At 39.2% G+C, this 26,797-nt stretch overlaps 1 protein-coding gene across 2 annotated transcripts in view; it reads left to right on the plus strand.

Annotated features, from left to right (window-relative positions):
- tex10 (testis expressed 10) overlaps positions 1–26,491 on the plus strand; it is a 92,838-nt gene extending 66,347 nt beyond the window's left edge. For both annotated transcript variants that reach the window (XM_060825475.1, XM_060825476.1), the window contains exons 13-15: positions 13,539–13,720; positions 17,255–17,465; positions 25,753–26,491. In XM_060825475.1, coding sequence (XP_060681458.1) covers positions 13,539–13,720; positions 17,255–17,465; positions 25,753–25,866 — 507 coding nt within the window. In that variant the 3' untranslated portion in view covers positions 25,867–26,491. The remainder of the gene's footprint in view (positions 1–13,538; positions 13,721–17,254; positions 17,466–25,752) is intronic.
- The last annotated feature ends 306 nt before the right edge of the window (positions 26,492–26,797 follow it).

Below are 26,797 nucleotides of genomic sequence, written 5' to 3' on the forward strand. Positions count from 1 at the left end.
GTGGGGAGTATTCCATCACACTCCTGACTTGTGCCTTGCAGGTAGACTTTGGTGTATCAGGAGGTGAGTTACTTGCCCCAGTATCCCTAGTCACTGACTTGCTCTTGTAGCCATTGTGTTTATGTAGTGAGTCCAGTTGAGTTTCTGGTCAACGGTAACCCAAAGATGTTGACAGTGGGGGGATTGAGTAATGGTAATACTGTTGAATATTATGGGGCGGTGGTTTGAATATCTCTTATTCGTGATCGTTGTCTGGCATTTGTGTGGTGTGAATGTTACTTGCCACTTGCTGGCCAAAGCCTGGATATTGTGTAGACCTTGTTTTATTTGGCTACGGCACGCTTCAGTATCTGAGGAGTCGCAAATGGTGCTGAACACTGTGCAATCATCAGCAAATGTCCCCAATTCTGACCTTATGGCAAAGGGGAGGTCATTAATGAAGCAGCTGAAGATTGTTGGGCCTAGGACACTACCCTGAGGGACTCCTGGAGCTGAGGTGACTGACCGTCCACAACCACAACCATTCTCCTTTGTGCCAGGTATGACTCTAACCAGTGGAGTGTTTTCCCCCGATACCCATTGATTCCAGTCTTCCCAGGGCTCCTTGATGCCATTCTTGGTCTATTGCAGCCTTGATGTCAAGGACTGTTGCTTTCATCTCACTTCTGGAATTCAGTTCTGTTGTAATGAGATCAGGAGCTGATTGACCCTGGCGGAACCCAAACTGGGAAAACTTCCTGTCTTAACTGTAACTGGTTCTGTACAACGTGAATTGGGCAAATGGTTGTAGCCACCCAATCTATTCAACCAATGTTGAACACGTTTTCTATTTGTTTGGTGATGAAGTCCTTGACATTTGCAGAGACCATAAAGGATTTGCATATCAATAGCTATGTGTTATTCATCTGCTTATTTGATCTTGTTAACCTGTTCACCAGTGCGACACTCAAAGAAACGTAGACTTCTGCACTCCCGCAATATACCATACGATCCAGACCACCATCATTTTGGAATTCAGCATTCACTGCATTCTTGAACTCGGCAACTCGTGCAGTTGAGTTCAGTTTGAATAGACCATGTATGTCTAAAAAGATGGTGTTGCCAATGGATTCCCGCTCGACCCAGCTTATTCAAACATCTTTGTTGGATTCCACGTTCTTTGAAGCAATGCAACCTAACCTCCTCCCCTTGCATATTTATGATATGTTTGCTATATTTAAATCTGCAGCTACATGAATTTCTTTGCATGTTTTAATGGGCTTCATCTTGTGCTTAACTTCACATTTGAAATGTAACATTCAAATGTGCTGTCTTTCCATGAAGTCCCAGTTGAGATCCGCCATGGGGTTTTCCACTATTGAGTACTGTAAACCTACCTTCACTGCATTGGGTTTCGTACAGTTTGGTGCACTACAAGACTGGTCTGAACGGCAATCTTGTGAATAAGGCCTGAGCTCTTTTTTTCACTCTGCAAGCTTAATGCTGAAATATGGTGCATCAGAGACATCCTGTGTGACAGTGGCTACTGTGATCAGATCAATTCTTGCTGTATATTAATCTGAAGAGATCCTAATTTGTGGCTCTTAGTTCTCTAAGTCTCCTTCAGATTAAGGTATTTCAAAAGCTTGAGCAACAGGTGAAGCTATCTGTGTTGTGCTGTTATTGTCACTAACAGGAAGCGGCTGTCTAGTCAAAACACTGTCTGCCCCGTCAGTAGTGTGGTATACAAATTTCATTGCTGGTGTGATACCAGGTATGTAGGCCCAAAACTGATGGTTTGTATGAAACCTATTCCATTGGTTGTTTGGCAACAAGCGATTTATGGATCCTACCCAGCCAGCCCATGCTTGTAAAACTTGCAGCGCACTGTCTAACTTTAACGGGATTTTTCAACTGGAGAACCTTTAACCAATAATCCTGTCTGTGCAAAGAATGACAAGCAATTTTGGATTTTTGTCAGACTTGTACTTGTGTGTACTAGAAGCAACATATTCAGACCCTTATTCTCTGAAACAGAACATGTACATGCAACGAACCTATTCCATTTCAGCAAAATAGGTTACAGCCATTTACTGTTTCATTTCTTGGGATAGTGTCCTGACCAATTAATCAATATTCCTGGTTTAAAAATTTTATATAAAGCCTGGCAGATACCTGCCAATCATCCTTCATTGGTACATTTTCCATGCTAACACATTTACTCATCACAGAGGCAAAAGTGAGGACTGCAGATGCTGGAAACCAGATGAAGGGCTTTTGCCTGAAACATTGATTTTCCTGCTTCTCGGATGCTGGCTGACCTGCTGTGCTTTTCCAGCACTGCTCTGATCTAAACTTTACTAATCACAATCCATTTCTCAACCAATCAGCAATCTCCTCTCTTGTAGTGTGAATGTTGTTTCCCCCTTGGCTTGGTATTCTTCCTAATTGTCTTGAGTATAAAATGTCTTTTTCAACAATACTCAAGTATATACTGTGCAATATTTGTGAACAATTGCAGACAGAAATGAGTAGAATTGTCGTCATGTCATTCTGTTCCCGCCTCAGTTGAAGCAGAACACTCTGACACCGTATAGTTTTACTTCCTCCATCTTTATTCAGACCCCTGGAGGGAGAGAGAACGATTACCCATGTGACAGAGACATGAGTTCTTAGTCTTCTCTAGAACAGCAGATTCTTAATGAATTATATAGTCACTCATAGGGAGCAGCATCCAAATAAGGCAACATCTATATTGATTGGGTGATCGTTACAATCAGTGAGTGTCAATAGTAAATATTATGCCATTTGGTGTTGTACAGTGGATGACCTTAACCTTAATTGGCTTTGCATAATGAATGCTTTTTCACCTTGTTAACCCACTACCCTTGCCCTCATTGTTTACTGTAAGGCTTTATCTGGTCAAAATCATGCTAGCTGAGCCTTTGCAATCCAAAACTCAACTCTTTCCCTACCTGCTCATACCTTATACACTTTCTCATTCCCTCCTTTTATCATTTCATGATCACCACTTAGACGGCAATACCAACTTTCATAAGATTCTGACAGCTAGTATTTAAGCAAGCCATTGACAAACAACAGAGTCATTATAATAACAAAAATTACTAGTCTGTTACAGTAAATAGAGTTTGAAGAATCCTCCCATGTGGAAAAAAATTCACCAGTAAAGTTCTTAAATCCACAGGCCTTAGTGACCTCTCCATTCCCATCCAAGTCGAGTGGAAACGAGCCAATTCTCCAAAATCTCCTTCAGTAAAGTCCAACCTGAAACAGTTTGTCCTTGCACACCATTCCACAGAGAAATCTGAATTCTTGGTAAGGGTAGTTAAGTACTTCACAAAGCTGATGAGACTTTGATCCCTCCATGCTTCAGATGGAGGACACCAGCACATCTGAGTGCACAGTGCTGCAGCTGGAGGCTTGGTGAACGCAACGTTCTTTGCTGTGTCTGCTCCCGCTCTGATGCTAAATGTAACAAAGCCAACTGGCTGTTGTGATGTCAGCTTGATCAGTGAACCTTCATAGCCCTTAAATGTTTGAAAGAGAAGGTAAAGCTCATTGGTTTAATATCCATAGGAAAGCCACTGACAAAAAGCGTGCCGACCTCCTCGTCACTGTTGCTAGCTGCTTCATTTTCTTGCTCATGACTGGGGAGTGGATCGAATCTGTTGGATCAGGTTGTGGAGGGGCAGGTGATGGTCCAAAGGCGTGCTTTACCTGTGAATGGAGAAACTCAAGAGACAATGTCAGTTGCTTAAAGTTTCTTTTCATTTCCCCTCTCATTCCTTCCTTGCCAAGGTGGTTATCAGTGTAAACATAGTCACACATTTAACCACACTAAATTGTATCTGCCTATTTCAACATACTCAGTTGTCTTGAAGTTTGTTACTCTGTTCACTATTTATGGCATTATCAAGTTTTATACAATCCATAAACTTCTAAATTGTGCTCTCTCAACAATTCAGTCAATAATAAACAACAATCAGTGGTCCTAAAATTAAACACTTTGCCTTCATTCAGTTTATTCAAAGATTATTTTCCTTTAATAAATTAATACTTGGCTAGTGTGAAAGCTGTCAGGAAAAGTATATCAAAAATCTGGTACCGCAAGAAAATAACAATGTTTCCTGTGCTTAAGCCATTGAGAAGGCAGTTTCAGTTTAGATTTAAAATCTCAAATATTTATGGGAAACAAATGCTGAATATTTTAATATATGTTCTCCAAGTGAAACTTCCCAAATAAAACAGTTGGAATTACAGTGGCAACTTTGGTAGAGATCAACATTCTTTGAATTTGCAGTATGAAGGGGGCCACTGAAGTCTTAACAATAATTGAAAGAATTTTAACAGCTTCACCTCAAGTTCTAATATTCTCTAAAATCTTAACAAAACATCAAACTCAAAATGCACTCTTGCTTTTATGAAAACTCTGCATTAAAAAACACAGCAGCAAAGATATTTTCATACAATACTCTCATCTGGCTAAAGCATGACCACTGATACGATTTTTTAAATTAAACAGGCATTGTAGAATATCAAACAAATCAGGAGCCCAAGGCCCTCAATCAATTCGTTTTGAGGTTATGTGTTTGATAATTTTAAAAAGGACCTAATTTTGTATGATATTAACGTAAAAACAAAATCTGCCCTATTACATAGCCCACAAAACACATTGAATTGAGATCCTCATTCAAGCAAGGCAAAACAGTTACTTAAAAGAATTTTCTGAACCAGTATTTTAACAAAGCAAAATATTGAAATATCAAACACTCAGCATGATACAATTTACATTGAAACTCCCTTTTTTATTGACCCAACTATTAGTAAACCTTAATTTCTGCATTTCTCTTGTTTTTTAAAAGACCCTCCAGTCAGAAATTTTCTCATTTTAATATGGGGGAAAAGCGCGCACATTTGAGACCCCCCTTGGTTCACCTGGTGCTGATCCATGAAATGGAAAACTAGGAGTCAAAAAGATAGAGGTAGTGGCCCCAAAAGATCCACACCAGATTTAGACAAAAATAAATCAACCACCACGGCAGAGGAAAAAAAATGCAAGCACTGGTCGAAGATTCCCAAAGCTCTCTGAACACCACAGCGCCTGCCACTGTACACAAAGATCGCTAAAACATCCTCACCTCGGTGGAAACTAGACCAAGGAACGCCACCCCACTACCGGATGAGCCCGTGAAGGAAAGAAAGACCAGCCGTATTCTCCAACGGAATCACATCCACAAAGAGTGAAAGATTTGCAGCAGATCGCATGGCGCCACAGTCCAAGCCACTGCCATCCCCAAAAGAAGGATTCGCAGAGTCGAGTCCACAAAAAAATGCCTGGAGAAAGCTTTCCCGGCAGTGAATGCACTTTACTTTCGGGATCTGAGCGGACCGGCTCCACTTTCTCCTTTTTCCCAGTGATGTCATGCCATCCCAAAAATACTTTGAAGGGGAGGTGTGGGGGACGAAGGCAACAATTCCAAAAAGTATCAAATTCTAACTTTTTTTTAGACCCTCAAACCTCGTGTGAGCAGTGGACTTTCACCTCTTCTTACCTAGAGGATTCGAAACCCTTTTTAACTCTGGAGACTCTAACCCCAATATACCTAGAGGACTCTAACCCAATTTTAACTCTGAGGACTCGAACCCCTTATTTTCTCAGTCAGATAAAGGTTAAGATTATGCTTCATTTAAAGCATCGTAGTATGGGTGATCAGTGACTGTTCAGTTGAGAGGCATTAATCCCAAGCAGTGATTCCTTTGAGGCCCATTCTTGTCAGCCCTTGGGGAGACTGAAGCCTGACAGCCGGCAGAAGTAAAAGCAAAATATTGTTAATTACGGAAATCTGAAATAAAAATTGAAATACTGGAAACTAGATTAGTGTTTCAGCTCGAATTAATTGGTCACTAACTTTAGGTATTAACATTAGAAACATTCTAAGTGTGAACGTTGTAGTCATAAATGCACCAACCTTTACCAGAAGCACAGCAGTACTGACGTCTGGGGAACTCCACTACAAACAATCCTCTGGCCAAAAAGGATCATAAACTATTACTCTGTTCCCTATCACTCAACCAATTTTGTCTCCATGTTACCAGTGACCTTTTTATTTGATCTGTAACTTTGCTCAAGTCTGTTGTGTGGCACGATATCAAACACCTTCTGAAAGTCCATGTACACCATATCAACAGCAAATGTCATTGAATAGTTCTGTAACTTCAAAAATCACCATGTTAGTTAGTCATAGAGATGTACAGCATGGAAACAGACCCTTCAGTCCAACTTGTCCATGCAGAATAGATATTCTACATTTAATCTAGTCCCAACTGCCAGCATTTGGCCCGTGTTCCTCTAAACCCTTCCTATTCCTATACCTATCCAGATGTCTTTTAAATGTTGTAATTGTATCAGCCTCCACCACTTCTTTTTGCAGCTCATTTCATACAAGCACTACTTTGTGTGAAAGCAATTACCCCTTGGATCCCTTATAAATCTTTGCCCTCTCACCTTAAACCTATGCTGTCTAGTTTTGGACACCTCTACGCTGGGGAAAGGACCTTGACTATACACCCTGTCGATGTCCCTGATGATTCCGTAAAGTTCGATGAGGTCACCCCCCCCCCCTTCTGGCTCCAGGGAAAATAGTCCCAGTTTATTCAATGCCTCGCTATAGCTCAAACCCTCTAACTTTGGCAACAACCTTATAAATCTTTTCTGAATCCTTTCAAGTTTCACAACATATTTCCTAAAGCAGGGAGATCAGAATTGAGTACAATATCCCAGAAGTGGCCTAACTAATGTCATGTACAGTGCCAACTCCTATACTCAATGCACTGACCAATAAAGGCAAGGCCTTCACTACATTTTCTACCTGTGACTCTATACGGACTTCAGTAAGGTCACCACCCCACCCTACTCTTTTCAAGGAACTATGAACCTGCACCCCAAGATCTCTGTTTAGGAACACTCGCCAGAACCTTACCATTAAGTGTATAAATCCTGCCCTACCAAAATGCAGCACTCCCATTCTAAATTAAACTCCATTTACAGTTTCTCGGCCCATTGGCTCACCTGACCAAGGTCCCCTTGTACTCTGAGGTAGCCTTCTTGGCTGCCCATTACACCTCCAATTTTGGTGTCATCTGCAAATTTACTGACCATGTCTCCTATATTCACATCCGAATCATTTATATAAATGATAAAAAGCAGTGAACCCTGCAGTGATTCTTGCGGCACACTGCTGGTTACTGGCCTCCAGTCCAAAAAGCAACCCTCCATCACCACCACCCTCTGTCTCCTATCTTTGAGCCAATTTTGTATCTACATGGCTAGTTCTCCCTGTGTGTTCCATGTGATCCAACCTTGCTAACCAGTCTACCATGTGGAACTTTGTCGAATGCCTTACTGAAGTCCGTATAGATAACAACTGCCTCTCTGCCTTCATCAATCATCTTTGTCACTTCTTAAGAAATATCAATTAAGTTAATAAGGCATGATTTCCTACACACAACATGATTTCCCCTTTATAAATCCATGCTGACTCTTCATAATAAACCTATTCTTTTCCATGTAGCTACTCCTTCAATACCAAAAGTTTTCCCATGACTGAAATTAAACTGACTTGTCTGTAATTTGCCTGGCTTGTCGTTGCGACGTTTCTCAAAGAAGGCTGTAATGTTTGCAATTTTCCAGTCTTCTGGCCCCTCCCCTGAGTTTAGGGAAGACTGAAGGATTGTGGCCAGTAACTCTGCAATTTCCATGTTCACTTCCTTCATAATCCTTGGATGCATCTCAACTGGGTCCTGATATCTTGTCAACTTTAAGGATCAACAGTCTCCCCAACACTTCTGCCCTTTCAGTTTTGAATCCTTCTCATGATTGAGTTCCCTCCTCTCACTATGGCTTGGGTTTTGTAAAGGCAAATGCAAAGTATTCACTTAACACTGCAGTCATGCTACCTGCTTCCAGGTGTAAATCCCCTTTTCAGTCCCTAGTTGGACTTATGGCCATAGAAAACTTTGGGGCACCTCTATTTTTTGACTGCTGGTCTTTTCTCATAATTTCTGTTTGTTCTCATTTGCTTTTTCATCTCACCTGTGAACTTTAATATTCCTTTTGGTTCTCAGTTTTGTTTTTAATCTGATACGAATCAGAGTAACTTTTTATTTCCTTATTTTAATTTCTGCCAACTTTGTCATCAAAGGCGTTAGTCACATGCCTCCAGTCTGACCAAAATCTTCTACCATTACCACCTCCTCCTACTATCAAGCCAATTTTGTATCCATTTGGCTAGCTCTGTCAAGATCCCATGTGATTGCAACTTACTGACCAGTCTACCATGCAAAAAGTTGTTGCTAAAGTCCATGTAAGACAGCATTTACTGCTCTACCTTTATCCATCTTTTGGTCACTTCTTCAAAAAAACTCAAGCAAATTTGTGAGACAGTATTTCCCACGCTTAAAGCCATGCTAGCTATCCGTAATCAGACTTTGCCTTTCCAAATGCATGTAGATCCTGTCTCTCAGAATCTCCTCCGACAACTTACTCGTCACTGATGTTGGGCTCATTGGTCTGCAGTTCCCTGGCATTTCCTTGTAGCCTTTCATAAGTAATGGCACCGCATTAATAATCCTCCAGTCTTCCAGCACCTCACTAATGGCTGTCAGTGATACAAAGATCTCTGCTCAGGGTCTTATAAGTCTTCCCTAGCATCCTGCAATGTCCTGGGATAAACTTGATCATGTCCTGGGGGTTTATCTACTTGTATGCATTTTAAGACCTCTCAGCACCACCTCTTCTGCAGTGTGGACTCTTTTCAAGCCATCACTATTTATTTCCCTTTGTTCCCTAACTTCCATATCTTTCTCCATGGTAAATACTGATGCATTTAGAATCTTGCCCATCTCCTGTGGGTCGACACATAATTACCTTGTTGATCTCTAAGAGGTCATATTCTCTCCATTGTTATTCTTTTGACCTTAATATACTAGTAAATCTCTTTTGGGTTCTCCTTTAGCCTATCTGCCAAAGGCAAGCACCATGTTTGGGGAAAATGAGAGCTGTGCCACTTGGTAGATTTCACATGAATCACAGTGCGACTAGTATATTAATGAATCATATAAACAGGGATGCAGCTAGCCTTTTGCACAAGGCGGTAGTTCGGTGTAACAATGTGGATAATGACAGCCAAAGTGTGACACACTGAGACAGAGCATACAAAAGCAAGGAGAGCCAACAAGTAAGGGTAGAGCAGGAAAAATTACAACAAGGCAGAGCTAAAGGATATTTGTCTGAACACCTGAACTGTTTGTAACAAGATGATGGAATTGATATAGTCATTTATTTCTGCTATGACACGCTGCAGCTTCAGTATGGAGCAAGAGAGGAGCCCAAATTTGGGGAACCAGCAGCAAGAGAGGACACAACAGCGGGCTATATTGAGGCCCCGAATCAGGGAATCAGCAGTGAGAAAGGAGGCATGGCTTAACAGCTGCCACTTCAAGGGAAAATAAAATCAAACAATGATGTCACAGGAAATTGGTGGGTTGATTTTTGAAGTGCATTTGCTTTAGGACAAAGATTAACGGAGAAATAACAGGAGTTAATGAAAGTCCGGGCCAACGTAGTTAACAAGTAAGCCAAGTAGGGTAAGGGAATAAGTTTTTAAGACTAAGTAACTTTATTTAAGACCTGTCAGACTGTCAAGTGCAATGTGTCGCCTATAATATGATGGGAGTCAGCAACCTTACTGGTGTCCTAGTTGACCATATGTGCAAAAAGTGGTTTCAGCTGCACAAATGTGAGATGTGAGTTTCAGAGCTAGAATGGCGACAGAAGGCAGTGTGGCATATCTGCAAAACTAAGAATTATGTGGCTAGCATGTTCAGAGAGGTGGTCACATCAGAGTTTAAGGGACTAGTGGAAGGAAGGTTGACTGCCAAGTAGTCCAAGGGAAGCAGGCAGGTAGTGCAGGAATTCCCTGGCAGTTGCTCACAAATTGGTTTGTGAGGGGAAACACGGGAAAAAAAAGGAGGAACAAACATGATTGGGGAAACATTGGTTGTGAACAGATGGGTGTTTCTGTGGCTTTCAAGTCTGATCCCTGGGCGGTATGCTGCCTGTCTGGTGCCAGGACCCAGAATGTCTCCGAATGGCTCGGGATCCAGGTTGGCACAAATGTCTTAGACAGGAAGGGGAATGTGGTCCTGCAATCAGAATTTAGATTGATGGGAAGAAAGGTAGCATGCAGGATCCCCAAAGGAGAGGCAATGGCCAAGTGATATTATTGCTAAACTATCTATCCAGTAAATGTTCTAGTGCACTTGATTCAAATCTCATCATGGTGGATGGTGAAATTTGAATTCAAAAATAATGCCTGGAACTAAGAGTCTAACAAGAGCCATGAAACCCATTGTAAACTGTCAGAAAATGTCCTGGTTCACTAATGTCCCTCAGGGGAGGAAACTGCTTACCTGGTCTGGCCTGCCTGGGAATCCAGACCCATGGCAATGTGCTTGATTCAGAACTGTCCTCTGGGCAATTAAGGATGGACAATAAATGCTGGCCTGAGCAATGACACATCATGTGAAGGAGTAAAAGAAATTTGGTAATGTCCAGATCATTTCTAGTTGAAGTGAGTGCAGAATTTGAGGTTAAGAGATGAATGTATGGTTGGAAACATGGCAGGAGGGAGGGCTTTAGATTGCTGGGAAATTGGGATTGGCTCTGGAGCAGATGGGGTAAAAACAATGACTGCAGATGGCATCTGTCAAACTCGAAAATCCTCTGAATAGAATTGTGGGCATATTCATTGCAATGGTTCGTAGGAGTGGCTGACAGTCATCTTCTCAAGGTTACTTTAGGATAGGGAATAAATGCTGGTCTTACCTTGGATATTTAGCTCTGAAAACCATTTTTAAAAAAGTGATGACTGGTCACATCTTTTCTAAAAATGAACTTTATTGTCATCCCATTTGTTCATAATTGAATCTTCAGTGAGTCTTTTCAATAAACCATTTCTGATAGTGACTCAAGTTGGATTTGAATTGAATTGAATTGAATTTATTGTCACGTGTATTGAGAAAAACTTTGTCTTGTGAGCAATACAGGCAGATCACATAATTAAATATACATAGATAAGTGAATAGTAGGTAAACAGCAGCAAAAACAAAACCACAGGTATAGACGAGTGCTAAGAGTTGAGTCCATTCAGTATTCTAACAACAGTAAGGTAGAAACTGTTTTGAAACCGGCTGGTGCGTGTTCAGGCTTCTGTACCTTCTCCCCGATGGTAGAGGTTGTAGAAAAGCATTGCCACGGTAGGATGGATCTTTGAGAATGCTGGCAGCCTTTCCTTGACAGCGGGCCTGGTAGATGGATTCTATAGATGGGAGGTTGGCCGTTGTGATTGTCCGGGCCGAGTTCACCACTCTTTGTAATTGTCTCCGATCTTGAATGGTACAGTTGCCAAACCAGGCAGTGATACATCCAGACAGAATGCTCTCGATGGTGCACTTATAACAATTGGCAAGGGTACTTGCTGTCATGTCAAATTTCCCAGATACCTGAGAAAGAAGAGACATTGTTGGGTCTTTGTAATCAGTGTGTTCACATGAGAAATCCAAGAAAGCTTGTTGTAGATGACCACTCCCAGAAGCTCGACACTCTCCACTTGTCCCAGCTCTGTGTTGTTAATGTGTAGGGGGTATGAGTAACATCCGGCTGAAAGTCGATAATTTCCTTGGTCTTGCTGGCATTGAGAGCTAGGTTGTTCTCAGCGCACCATTTTTCCAGGTCTTCCACCCGTCTGTAGTCTGTTTCATTGCCATCTGAAATTTGACCAACTATTGTGGTGTAATCAGCGATCTTGTAAATGGCGTTCGTCTGGTATTTGGTGACGCAGTAATGGGTATACAGCAAGTACAGTAGGGGGCTGAGTACGCTCCCCTGGGGAGCTCCAGTGTTGTGTGTTAGTGAGGATGAAATATTGTCCCCAATCTTCACTGATTTGTGGCCTGTGGGTCAGGAAACTGAGGATCCAGGTGCAGAGAGCGGGGCTTAGTCTGAGATCACTAAGTTTACTAATCAGTCTTGAGGGGTTAATAGTGTTGAAGGCTGAACTGTAGTCAGTGAAAGTCAATCAAAATTGTAGTCTTATGTTGTTGTTCTTGGTGTCAGGATGTTCTAGGGAGGAGTGCAGGGCAAGTGATAGGGCATATGATATAGATCTGTTGGTCCGATAGGCAAATTGAGTGGGTCAGGAGTAGTGGGGAGGCTGGAGTTGATTAATGCCATGACCAGCCTTTCAAAGCACTTCATGACAACTGAAGGTAGGACCACTGGGTCGTAATCATTGAGACATACTGCATGAGCCTCCTTAGGCACAGGGATGATGTTGGCCCTCTTGAAACAGGCAGGTGCAGTGGCCTGCTGCAGGGAGAAGTTGAAGATGTCTGAGAAGATCTCTGCAAGTCGATCTGCACATGCTCTGTGTACACTGCCTGGAACTCCGTCTGATCCCATTGCTTTCCATGGATTCACATGAAGGAAAACTGATCTTACCTCTGATGCAGTGACTGCTGGGATAGGTTCGTCAGGACTTGTTGGAATGCGTGCTACCTCTCTGCCGAAATTCTACTCCGAGCGAGCATAAAAGGCATTGACAATCTGGGAGGGATGTGTCATCATCTGCTATCTTGCACTGTCTCTTTTTAGAACCTGTGATATCATTCAGTCCTTGCCATAGTGGCCGGGTTTCTAGTTTGGATTGGTATTGTTCCTTGGCTGTCTTAATGGCTCTGCGAAGTCATTCTTGGATTCCTTTTGTTTGAGTGCGTCTCCTGATCTGAAGGCCTCACACCTGGTTTTTAGCAGTTCCTGTAAGCCTATCAATGATCACCCATTCTCCATGTTCTCCCCCCTCCCTCCAAACCATCACCTTCCCATCGCCCAAAAGACAAAGGCAAGCAATTTACACTGGTTTCCCAATTGGGAATCCAGTCAGTTTTCTTTTTTGATAGGAAGACCGGTAATTGGGCCAGTACTTTGTTGGGGCCTTAATTCTGGGTGGGTTGAGAAAGTCTTCAGTGGATCTTGTTATCAAGCATTTAATGTTGAGTTGGTGAGAAGGGAGTGAGTATCTCTTCAGGGCTAGCTTACTCGATTATTTGTCCTTTTTTCATTGCCTTCCTCACCACCTGCAAGGTGAAAATTGTGTCCTATTTTTCCAATAACCTTTGAAAACAAACTTCAAAGAATGTAAAATGTTGCTGAAACATGTTTTCTTTAAACAAATACACAGAATTCTTTTTAAAAATTCTATTAGCACTCAAAGGCTTTATAATTCTTCCCAGTGATCCAAAAATGATAGAACTGAGAATTAATCTAAATCGTCAAGAGGAATGTGCAGGCACTTAATTTTCCTTCTCTTGTATTTCTGATAACATTGCTGGAAAATTTTGGTTTTGAACAAAAATAATTTCTGCAGAGTTAATAAGATGCTTCACATATGTAAACCCATGTTTCTCTTCTTTCTCTTCAGGTGAGTGTTCATCTCTTGCCAGACAGCACCGCAGGGTCAATCTTAAAAGCAGTTGGTCAGCTCATAGATCCAGCCTTTATTCCTAATGAGTGTTTGTTGAATTTCCTTGCTGAGTGTTGCTACAGTATCCTTTACTTCATACTAACTTTGGAAAGGAACAGCAGAGGAAATGCACAAAAAAGGTAACTAAAATTCCTTTTCTGCTAATATTCTTCTATTTTCAGTAATATTCTTTCTTTTTCAATTCAGAAGATTGTTTTCTTCCTGTTTGTTAGTTTTATTTGTTCTTAGTTTTTGTATTTCCAAATAGTATGTACTTCCTGCACGGAATGTTTTTTTTAAAAGTAACAATCCTGTAAGATGGCTTACGCTGCAGTGTAATCCAATATTAATTAAGTTTTATTTGGAATCGTTGTTAAAGCTTCAGCCTGTTAGATCTGCCTTTTTGAATGAGTATCTTTGTTTGGTCAGATTGATGGACTGCACTAAGTGTTAACTAGGTTTATAGATTATTTATATACACAACTGAGCATGAAAACCTTTGGGTGTGATATTGAAACAAATCCTATACACCTGTCAGACCTATGTGCATTGATGTACCATGGTTTTCAGGCAGTAAAAGGCTTATTTCTTAAATTTTCATAGTCATTTTTAAATCCCTGTATGGCCTTGTCTAACCAGCTCTGTGACTTATTCCAGTCCTGTAACCCTTTGTGATATCTGTGCTTCTCCAATTTGGGCTTCCTGTGTATTCTAATTTTAATAATTCCACCATTAGAAGCTGTGCCTTCACCTGCATAGGTTCTTGATTTTGACATAGTCTTTTGAAACTGCTGTACCTCTTTCCTTTTATAAGATGCTCCTTTTTGACCATTCCTTTGTTTGCCTGTCTCCTTCTATCGTTGTCAAATTTTGTTTATGATGCTGCTGGGAAGCACCGTAAAACATTTTAAAGGTTCTGTTTAAATGCTAAGTGTTGTCATGTATTTGAGCAGATTGCATACTACTGATATGATACTAACTGCTTAATGCTACTTGGTTTAACTCTGTACCTTTCTTTTGAACAGCAGGCTATGGCATTCACAATTTCTTTTCCTAATTTTAATTCTCGATTATTTCCATTTTAATATTATTTTTCATCTTTAATTACTTCTTCACAACTCTAAGGACAGAATGCTTATTGAGCAAACAAAAGACTTCAGAATCTGAAATAAAAACAGAAAGCTCAAATCAAGCAGTATCTAAGGAAAGAAATAGATACGTTTTCTGGCTGATGATAATCCCATTCCTTTAATGTTAACAGTTGCTTTCCTCATCTATGCTGATCTTGCTGAACAATTAAGATAACAGGTGGACCAAGTGACTTGAGATGAATGCCTTTCATGTTTGCTAAGAGTCAGTCTGACATGGTCAAATTCTGGTATTTAATATGTTAAGTCATGTTGCGTTTATAGATCAGTTTACTCATGATGACAGTTAATCAAAGATACAGTATCTTAAAGCCATGCAATCCTTCATTAGATGACAAAGGAGGTTAGAGAACTGTTGGTAAAAAGTTGGAAAAAAATAAGGTTCTGCTTGGAAACTAAAAAGTGCAATGTTATTATAATCAGTTGCCTTTTTACTTGCATAGTTTGTTCTCATTCCTTTGTAGTATAATTTAAATAGCTGCTATTCTGATGGATACCAGTTTTAAAAACAGCAGAGAAATGTAAGTATGGTGGAATTGAAACTAGAACCTTAGAAAACTTTATATAAAATGTATCTCTAGAAAACAAGCAGAGGATTTATCATTGTTAAAAACACACTTGATAAAATGACATTCAACAATTGCTTACACGGTTTGTAAATGCTATTCGAGTAAAAAGTGAGGTCTGCAGATGCTGGAGATCAGAGCTGAAAATGTGTTGCTGGTTAAAGCACAGCAGGTTAGGCAGCATCCAAGGAACAGGAAATTCGACGTTTCGGGCCAGAGCCCTTCATCAGGCTCTGGCCCGAAACGTCGATTTTCCTGTTCCTTGGATGCTGCATAACCTGCTGTGTTTTAACCAGCAACACACTTTCAGCTTGTAAATGCTATTACCAATCAGGCTATTACTTGATCAGATAGATCTTGTTTTTAACTAAAGTCAAATTGAGTAATCTTGTTCATTGCTGTGGCTTCATTTATGTATCATTCTCTGTGACAGCAGGATAATAAAAATTATTGAAAATTCAGCTGCTGCTGGTTAAGGCTTGTTTTTAAGCTGATATTGATATGTGACACAAGTCCATCTTATTTGAGCTTAGTCTTTAAGTGGCTGTTGGTATAGTAACTGTTAGTGTAATTTCTAATGGATAATTTGAAATCACAAAGTTTCAGAGTGCTGCTCCTTCGTCAGGTGAAGTGATGAGGCAGTGCTCTAAAAACTTGTGATTTCAATTAAACTTGTTGGGCTATAACCTGATGTCATGTGACTTCTGACTTTGTCCAGCCCAGTCCAACACCAGTACCTCTATATCAGTGTATTTTCTGTCCTTGCTCCATATGAAATAAGGAATGAAGCAAGACATCTTATTGCAGTACAAAGACTTGGCAGAATCCCAGTTCCCTCTTTAGATTTGGATTAAACCATTTGGGGCTGTTTGCTCAAAGAACCTCAAATATTCTTTGCAGGTCCATCATTCAAAAGAAACACTATTCGTTAGTGAGATTCAAGGTTTTTTAAATAGCTCTATTAGTTACTGTCCATTGGAGAATTTTGTAGGTTCTATGCGTTTCTTTGAACTATGTATGTTTTCTTCTCTGAACAATGTCAAAGGCAATTACGTTTGCTCCACTGTCATATATGATTTGTGTCCATTAGTTTCCTAAGCCAGAGTTGGAAATTCATTCAATAATCTGACCACTTGTATCTGCAGTACATTTTTTGGTTTTTACAGAATTCTCAGAGTTCATTAATCAGCTAAAATCTGTGTTAGATTATTAACTATACAGAGGTTGAATAAAACAATTTTTGCTTGGAATGTGAGCATTGTTGATAAGGCTAGTATTTATTACACTTGAGAAGGTGGTGTTGAATCCTATTCTGTTGCAGTCCATTTGTTGGAGGTATGTTACCTTTAGTGAGGAAGTTATATGATCTATTTATTAGCAACAAATGAAGAAATATTGATGTGTTCCAAAGCCACTACATGACTTGCGCTATATGACTTGCATTGGACTTTGTAGCTGGCTTGGTCCTACATATTTGCTGTCCTTGGCTTTTCTAGGTGGTAGAGCTTGTGAATTGAGAAATTGCTGTTGAAGGAGCCTTGGCGAGTTATTGCAGTGCATCTTGTAGATGGTACAAATTGCTGATATTGTACACTGGTGGCAGAGAGCTCCAAAGCTAAGTTGTTGTGTATATGTTACTTCATGACACCTGAAAGCAGATGCACCATCTACAAGGCACAAGCCAGCATTGTGATGAAATACTTTTCACTTGCCTGAATGAATGCATCTCCAAAATAAAACTGCCCAGTCGAATATGATAAAAAGTGAATGGAATGCTGATAAAGTAGGCTGTTTTGCCTTGGATGGTAATGAGCTTCTTGAGCGCTATTATAACATCTCTTGTAGATTCTACCACTTCATTTTTGCATTCTATTCCTTTAGATGTAAAGACAAAAAAAATCAATTTGCCCGTTTTTTTGGTATTTTTCTAATTGTGATATATTAACAATTTTTTTTGCAGAGAATTGCTGTGGGGATCATGCCTTACTGCATTGGTCCGCATACCCCGCCTGCTGCGACTGATGCTGCAGAGTTTGCGAGTAACTGACACCTGCCAGGAGGAGCTTCCTGTCATTGCGCAGATCCTTCGTCTTCTGCTTCAACAAGTACAGCTTAGGCAGCATATGGTAGCAAATGCAGCACTTGTGCAACAGGTCATCCAGGACATCACGGTATGACTGCCTTCCTTGACAATATTCCAAGCACACCAAACTCTTGTACTTATTATGAATGAATATCAATATTTTAAACACACTGTTTTAGCATTTTCTAGATCCAACATCTTATGTGTTTCATTTTTGTTGTCTGACACCTTTGCTAATTCAAAAGTGTGTTTTGAAGCTTAAATAACTTAGTGAAAGCACTATGGATAATTTGAATGGTCTGGAATAATTAGTTGGCAAATTGGCGTTTTCGGGCAAAAGCCCTTCATCAGGAATGAGGACTTTTGTCCGAAACATCGATTTTTCTGCTCCTTGGATGCTGCCTGACCTGTTATGCTTTTCCAGCACCGCTAATCTAGACTGATCTTCAGCATCTGCAGTTTCACTTTCGTCTGGAATAGTTAGTACTCTAGGCAAGTTAGTTTTGTACAATCTCCATCATATATAAGCTTCATATTAAAAGCCAGGAGTCACTGTCAATTGCACTAAAGTCCATTCTTAAGTTGTTAATTATATCATTTGAAATATTTGTTTTTTTTCCTAGGTGAGCAACTATGCTTAGTCACTAATTGACACTTCATGATTTCCCTTTCATTTAATCTACCTATGTATCCAGCCCTTTCCTCTACTATCACATCCCTTTGAATGTTCCATTCTGATCATCAAGCTAACAGTTTTACACTCAGTGTGGTGCTGAGAGAGGCCACTTTTTTTAACCAAAATATTTGCAGTTTCTGTTCCTCGAGCTTTCTTTCTAATTGTTACAGTTTGTTCTTTACAGCTGACATTGTCAAAGTGCATTCTCAGTAAGCTACTGAAAATAATTGAAACTGTTTTTTACATGATATTTAATCTGAAGTTTGTAATTTGACATTTTCAATCGAACTGGTCATTGAAGAAAATATCTCATTATAACTCCACCAGACGAAACAGCAAAGTTACAACACAGAAGAAGACTATTTGATTCATTATGTCTCATCCATCTGAAGAGCTATCAAATCTTATTCCTCATCTTTCACCTCTTGCTCTGTAGTGTTTTAGGGGGTTATGACACCTCTGGTGCATCCCCAGGTGTTCTTTTAACACAATAAGAGTTTCTGCCTTTACCACTCATTCAGACAGTGAGTTCCATATTCCTGTCAACCTTAGGTCGAAAGAGCTACTTTTCAACCTAGCCCTTTTCCGTTACTGATTGTTTGTTTTAAATCTATGTCTCAGGTAATAACCTTCCTGAAAAGGGATTCAGGTCCTTCCTACCCAGTTTATCTCAGCCCCCTCATAATTTGATGCACTTCAATTAAATCTCCCATCACCCTTCTTTGTTCTTAAGAAATCAACAGTAGTCTATCTGGTGTTGTCATGTGGTTGCTCAAGTTATACGCAATACTATAACTATGGTTTATCTGGTGTTCAATACATGATCCCAGAATTGTTAGAGTAGAAGGAGATCTGTTGTGTTCTACAATCTCACTTGGTATCAGACACACATCCCCCTCACTTCTCTTGTAACTTTATTTTTATTCCTCTTTCAGCTAATTATCCTATTATCTTTGGAAAGCTTTGATTGAATTTGCGTCCTCCACAATTTCAAGCAGTGCATTCCAGATTCTAATTACCTGTTGCCTAATTAATTGTTTACTGATGTTACCATTGCTTCTTTTTGTCAATCAACTTAAATCCTCTAGTTCTTGATTCTTTTACTCAAGTTTCTCTTCTGATTTTCAACACTTGTATCAAATCTTATCTCATTCTAAGGATGCACATTACATGCCTTATTTGTGGAACCATTTTCATAAGCGTTCTCTGCGTCTGCTCTAATTCCTTCATGTTCTTTCTAAAACTTGGTGTCCAATATTAGTTGAGGATGAATCAATATTTTAGGTAGATTTGCTATAACTTCCTTGGCTTTGTAGTCACTTCTTTATAATGCATAGGATCCCATTTGTTTTACTAAGAGATTCCTCAGTTTGTCTTGCTGAGTGCTCCAGGTTCACCCCCACCTTTAAAATTGTACCTTTCAGATTAAATTGCCTTCTTGTTTTTCCTGCCAAAATGCATCACTACACATTAAAACTTCATATGGCATTTCTCCACCCATTTCATCAGCAGTTGATGTCCTTTGAAGTTTTTTGTGTCATCCATAAACCATGAAAATTGTGCCCTGTGTGCCCCAGCCTAGGTTATTAAATAGATGAAGGAAGGTCATGATTCTCATACCAACCCCTGAGAAGCCTTGCTGTATGACTTTTGCTTTCAGTCTGAGGAGAAAAAAAATCACCACTATAATCTGTTTCTTGTCACTCTATCAGTGATAAATTTGTGGGTTGTGACTTTGCTGACAAGTCTGTTATGTGACTACTTTATGAAATGCTTTTTGGAGGTCCATGTACCTTAAATCAACCACATAACCATTATCATCTAATCTGTATCTTTATCAACAAAAACTAAAACAAGTTGATTTAATGTAAATTTTTTCCTTAACAAATGAGCTGGATTTCCTTCAATCAACACATGTCCAATTAATTGCTAAAGGGGTTCCCACCATTGAAGTTAAATTGACTGACCTTTAGTTACTGGGCTTATCCTTGCACCTTTGTTTGGAACAAGTGTGTAACATTTCCAATTCCTCCAGTTCTCTAGCAGCATCCTGTATCTGATGAACGTTAAAGGATTATGACCAATGCATCTGCATTTTCTCTTACTTTCATAAGTATTCGCATGTCCAACCCATCTGATCCTGGTGGCCAACATTAAACACGATCATCACTTCATTCTTTTCAGCCCACCCAGTCTCTTAGCTATCATTTATCATATGACTTGGCCACAACTTCCTTGGTAAAGAAAGATGGCAAATATTCTTACGGCATTTGGGTTATGGTCTCTGCCTTCATGGAAATAAATGACTTCCCAAAGGTGTATATTAAATAATGGGCCTGTAAGCAACTTTTAGCCACTAATTGGCCCTACTCCTCCTCTTCCCACCTTCTTGTTACTTAAATGCCTACAGAAGACTTTAGATCTCCTTTTATGTTAGATGTCAGTATTGACTCATTTTGTCATGTTGTTTTTCACTCCTCCAGTGAAATTTCTATATTCTGCTTGGTTCTCACTTTAATTATCAACCTGGCACCTGTGATATGCCCCTTTTTATCTGCTTCATCATCTCTCCATGAGAATACCATCTGTCATTGTTTCTCTTTCCTTTCCACTTTGTGGGAATACACCTTGACTACTTGAACTGTCTAAGGGTAACAAATTGTACTGTTACAGTCTTGTCTACCATTTCAAGCATAATCGGCCTGCTCTTTATACTGTTTGCCTTAGTAAATAAAGGTTAGTATTTCTTCTTAGCCACCTTATCCAACTGCTGTGTTATCTCGGGGATCAGCAGATTTGTGGTCACATTTCCACTGTTCCTTTTACGCTTCTCAGGATCCCACCATTTGTTATGCATTCCTTTGTTTTGTATGATTTCTGTAAATGACCATCTCCAACAGGAAAGAGATTAACCAACTCTCCCTGAATTCAGTGGCATTGCCGTTGCTGACTCCCACTATATCAATGTCCTGTGCTTTACCATTGACCAGAAATTGAACTGGATCAGCCATGTGGCGGCACGGTGGCACAGTGGTTAGCACTGCTGCCTCACAGCGCCTGTAGACCTGGGTTCAATTCCCGACTCAGGCGACTGACTGTGTGGAGTTTGCACGTTCTCCCCGTGTCTGCGTGGGTTTCCTCCGGGTGCTCCGGTTTCCTCCCACAGTCACAAAGATGTGCGGGTCAGGTGAATTGGCCAAGCTAAATTGCCCATAGTGTTAGGTAAGGGGTAAATGTAGGGGTATGGGTGGGTTGCGCTTCAGCGGGTCGGTGTGGACTTGATGGGCCGAAGGGCCTGTTTCCACACTGTAAGTCTAATCTAATCTAAAAATGTAAATACAATAGCAGGTTAGAGATTGGGAATTCTGCAGCAAGTAACTCACCACCTGACTCCAAAAGTTTGTCTACCATGTACAAAGTATAAGTCAAGAGTCTGATGAAATAATCTTCATTAGATGGGTGCAGCTCCAATAACACTGAAGACACTTGAAACCTGTTGGACAAAACCACGTACTTCATTTGCAGCGTGCCCACTACCTTCAACATTTCCTTCCTGTACTAGCAGCATGCAGTGGCGTGTACCATAACGAAAATACGTGGCAGCAACTTATCAATGCTTCATCAACAGCACCTTCCAAAATGATGTCCTTTACCACCTAGAAGGACAAGGGTAGCAAATATGTGGAGTTGGGGACAAGTTCACTAATGCAGCAACTGAAGACGTTGTGCCTTGAACACAACTCTGGGATCTTGCACTGAGATGATTGACCTTCAAGAACCACAACTGTTTTCCTTTATCATATTACCTCTCCATTTTCTTTCCCTTGGTGAAAGAGCCCAGCCTGTTCAATATTTCATGATAGGTGTAATCTTTAAATTTTGGTATCATTCTTGTAAAGAAAATCTTGCACTTCCTTCATTGTCTCCACTTTTTTTTAATAATAGAGACCACAAACTGTGGTTTCAAGTATTCTTTTTGATTTTCTGTACAAGTTTGCTCTAACATTTGTAGGAGCATAAGAAATAGAAATAGAGGATGACCAAACAGCTTGTTAAAATTGTTTCACCATTTAGTATCATGGCTAATTTGCATTAATTTTACTTTTCCATATTATCCCAGCATCTACTGAATCCCTTTATTCCCAAAATTCTATCAGTCTCCATCAGAAATATCTTTATGTATACGTTCATGATCCTAGCGTGTCTGTTACGTAAGTACTATAACAACACAAATAAAAGCGAAATACTAAGATTGTAGAGATCTGAAAAAAAACAAGTGCTAGCAAAACTCAGCAGGTCTGGCAGCATCAGTGGAGAAGCAAACTTGGGAACCGGACTCACAACATTCACTCTGTTTTCAGTCTCCCACCTGGACTTGAAACATTAACTTTGTTTCTCTCTCCACCGATGCTGCAAGAAACTTGCTGAGTTTCTCCAGCAAATTCTATTTTTATCTCAGCATCTTGTTTAGCCTTGGCAATGGGCAAGTTTTTAGAACTGATACCCAAAGGCAAATTCAGCAGTCACTTGGAGAAGTGTGCATCAAACAAAACACGATGGATTGAAAGAAAATCATAATGAAATAACTTTTTGAGAATTTTATGCTATGTGGTGTATGAAGTTCTAGAAGTCTTTGATAAAATGCCATGTTAGACTTGTCAGTGAGATTGAAGCCCATGGAATAATGAGGACAGTTGTAGTACACATACAAAATTGCCTAAGTGACAGGATGTGTTGTCGTGAGCAGTGGATTTTGTATTAAGTAAAGTATCCAGTGGGGTTTCCCAAAGTACTGTTCCCACAGCATTTTGTGAAATGTATTAATGACTTAAGAAAAATTTTCATATTAAGTGCCCTGATTATGAAGAAGGATGGTGATTGCTTTCATTATGCCATGGATAGACCGGTGGAATGGAAGGGAGACTAGATGTAATTTGATGCTGAAAAGTGTGAAGTGATAGAAGAGACAATGAAAAAATGGGTGCAACTCTGGTGGTGGCAGCAACAGATACAATTGAGAAGTTATCTCTGCATATATCATTAAAGGTGGCAGGGAGGTTGAGAAAATGTTTCCAAAAACATAAAGGTCTCTAGGTTTTGGAGAGGGGCCGAATGGACTTTTCTTAAGGAGAACAAAGTGGGATTGGCAGGCATTCTCTGCGCTATAATTCTATGCCTTTCCATTTGTTTGAATGCTGAGCGTTTTGATCGGGGCAAAGTAATTTTTCTTTGCTCGGGGCTCTTTTTGAGATTTCCCTGAAGCTTGCTTTCATGATTTTTGGCAGCTATCTTTTGGTTTTCAAGGTTTTTTTTTAAGGCAGAGTCCACATTCAAGAAATGCTGGGCCTGGTGACCAAAAATTTGGAACAATTCGTTTTCCTTTAATGACTACCTGGCCCCCTCCTCAACTGTCCATCCCAAACCAACGTCTCTGAAGACTGATTTTAAAGAAAATTGCAGGATTGCATAAGACTAGAAAGTTGGGCTCTTTTGGGTCAATTAATCGCCTAACTTTTTCCACACTTCAAAATATTTCTTAAAAAGGAATACTTGTGCACAACAATAACTAAGAAAGCTTGTATACAGGCAAGCATTCCTCGAGCAAAAACAATGCCAACAGAAGTAAACTGGATTTTCCCAACAATATTTTATCTCTGTTATCACACTTTAAACTTTACTTCCAAATAACTTATTGGACAAATATAAAAGAGGCAGGAAGCCCTTGAAAAGATTTATTTTTATTTGGTTACTGGTATTTCAATGGTAGTTTCTAAATTTAAACCCTCCCCCGGACCTGGCTTTTTAAAATTAATTATAAAGGTCAGGAAATGATAAGTATCTGGGAGACATAATTAACATAAACTGCAAGTGAGTAATGTTACCTGTTGCCCAAGTCTTGTTTTCCTCTTTCGTTGAATGGATAAGTCACAATAATTTGTTGAGAAGGGCACTGTTAATTTATAAATAGCTTAAACAGAATCTGCTCAATTACTACTTTCCAGCACTTGCCAGAAACACTATCTTCCTCCCATTTTCTCCTGTAATAAAAACACACAGCTACAAAAGGATTGCTTATTACAAAAATTAAAGGAGGAAATAGTTTTAACTATTCATTGACTCTCAAGTTGTAAGGTTCTAGTCTGGATAATTATAACTGACTCTTTGAGGGGGTGGGGTGAGCTTCCTTTCTTGAATTATCTGTTTCTTTTTCACTGCTTACTTGCCCTCATTTTGAGGATGAATTCGCATATTTATATCAAAATATGGGTCAGTAGTCTCTTGTGAAATGCATTCAGAACTCCAAACGTTCTAAACTATGGCAAGAATAATTCACTACATCAGGATATTCAGCTTTTGTAAAAACAGTTGACTTGGAGCCACATGCAAAAATTACATATTAATATATTGCATGTTCATAAAAATTGCCGTTTAAAATGGAAAAACAATAATCTTGTTTACAAACATGGAGATATCATGACATTGTGCAAGTGATTTGACAGGGACTTGTCTCTGCCACTGACACGAGAACATTTTTACACCAGTGTAGTTTATTGAATTGTTTTTATCCGTGATTTTGTAGTCTTAAAACTTTGAGGATTTTCACATTCTTTCATAGATAAATGGAAGGCATTTGCTTATTTACCTTCCCCACTGTCATTGCCAATAAAATATTTCTGTGCCAATGAATAGTGAGTGGAGAGAATTCTTTCCTGTTCCACTGTGTAATATTAACTGCATAAGCTTTGTCTCACTTTTTATGTTAATGCCTTGCAGCAAGTCATGTAGAAGTTAGAAATATATTTATTAACATTTACAGCTTAGTGCCTGGAAGAGTGTCAAGTCTAACTGTGAGGTACATTTGTTAGCATTATGCAAGTGACTAACAAAGTGTTTTTTTAATATCTAATTTAGCATTAATTTGAATTCACCTTTATGATTTATGTGCATCAGAGGTTAGATGACATAGCTGTTAGTGATCCGTGCCTTCGGCAACTACTACTTAGCTCTTAAAATCAGGTTTCATTTGATGGAGGAGAAAGTGATGAGTGGATCTTATTTTCAACAACTGGTGAGGATCACAGTTGCTTCTTATTTCAAAGGCTTTTGTCTGTCTTAAATTTGAAGCAGAAAGGTTTTACTGGTATCAATTTAGCAACTTGTGACTAGGAGACGGAGGCAAGAGAAAGTATGATTTTTCTTTTTAACATTTTGTTGTGTACATTTTTAAAGATAGATTTATTAGTGAATATTGCTTCTTGTATCCAGAGATTCTGAATTTATTTTAAAAAAGCAAAGATTATCTTGGCTGACTGGGGTGAGTTACTTCCTCCTTCTCTGTGGTGATAAGTACCTATATGCAGAAAATGACTGGGCAGTTGAGTAACTTGCTCCTAGGAGGTGATTGTAAATGGTTTGATTAGGTGGTTATTCCCTTAACAAATTGGTAGATAATATGGTGATTTAGCTGGAGGTTTAACCCCATGTCAGTCTACACAAAATGACCTGGTTGCACTGCTCTACTTCCCAATGTTCAGTACAGATAGAAATCCAAGACCATCATCAACTGCCCTTTTTCACTATTTACCAAAAATATGTAGCCTACATAGAACAGAGTAAAACTGGATGTGATGGGTTTGAAAAAGTGCTGAGAGTGAAAGACAAAAGTTTGGCTTTTCTGACTTTTCATATTTTTTTTCAGAACTTCAAAGCTGAAGATTTCCAAGAGCAGTGGTTAATTGACCTTCATTATTGCTTCAGACTCTACCTTACAACACAGCACAGAAATTCAACTAATTTCACAGTGACCTATTGAAGTGCAAGAAATTCAGTAAAATATTGGTACTTGCTCTTAAGAAATGCTACATCAGAGAACAATTAGAAATGGGGTCTTGCAGCTCTATAACTTTACAAACATATGGAATAAGATACTGTATGCTCCGCTGTTGCTCAGGATAGAAATCTTTAGCTTGAAACCATAGGGATAGCAATGGTTCATTTGTTCTATACTGAAGTTTAGATTTATTCATTAGTTGAGAGTGATGTAGCATTTTTCAAGATTAATAAATTTTTATTCTGTAAGTATGCATGGAGAGTATTCTATACTCTTATTATTCACAGGAAATTTCTGTTTGCAATAATATTTCCAGACTGTCCTCAGTGAAAGTGTAAAGATTTTGATAAACCTGCAGAACTGTCTTTTCATTGTGGTTTTTTGAGAACCAATTGCACGTGTGCCTAAAAATGTCTCTTAGCTACTTTCAAACTTGTTTCTGTCTCTCTGACCAAAGTCATTTTTGTCACATTCCATTTATACTTCAGTGGTGACAGAAAAACTTAGTTTTCTTTGTAAAGATGCAACTTGATTCTTTCTAGAATTTTCAATTGTGAATCTTGATTATGTATCCTTTCACTAATCAATCTATATAACAGCTCCTTTTTAATGGCAAAATATTTACTTGTTTTTGTTTGTGATCATGTATTTTGTTACAGAAATAAAAAAAGTCTTTATTGACAATGTATATATTCATTTAATAAAATCTATAAAAATAATTTTTAATAATGAGGCATTTCTGATACAAAAAAGTTGTTTTAACAGAACAATAATAAATATTTCCAGATACAGTTAAACATAGGTGAAATAGATCTATAACCCATTATGATGGACAGCAAGTAATGTAAGTTGTGTACTGTGAATGTAACATTCATTCTATTTGCATGAATCAAAGCTGCTTGCTACATAATAG

This window comes from Hemiscyllium ocellatum, chromosome 5 (genome assembly GCF_020745735.1).
Source record: "Hemiscyllium ocellatum isolate sHemOce1 chromosome 5, sHemOce1.pat.X.cur, whole genome shotgun sequence".
Lineage (NCBI taxonomy): Eukaryota > Metazoa > Chordata > Chondrichthyes > Orectolobiformes > Hemiscylliidae > Hemiscyllium > Hemiscyllium ocellatum.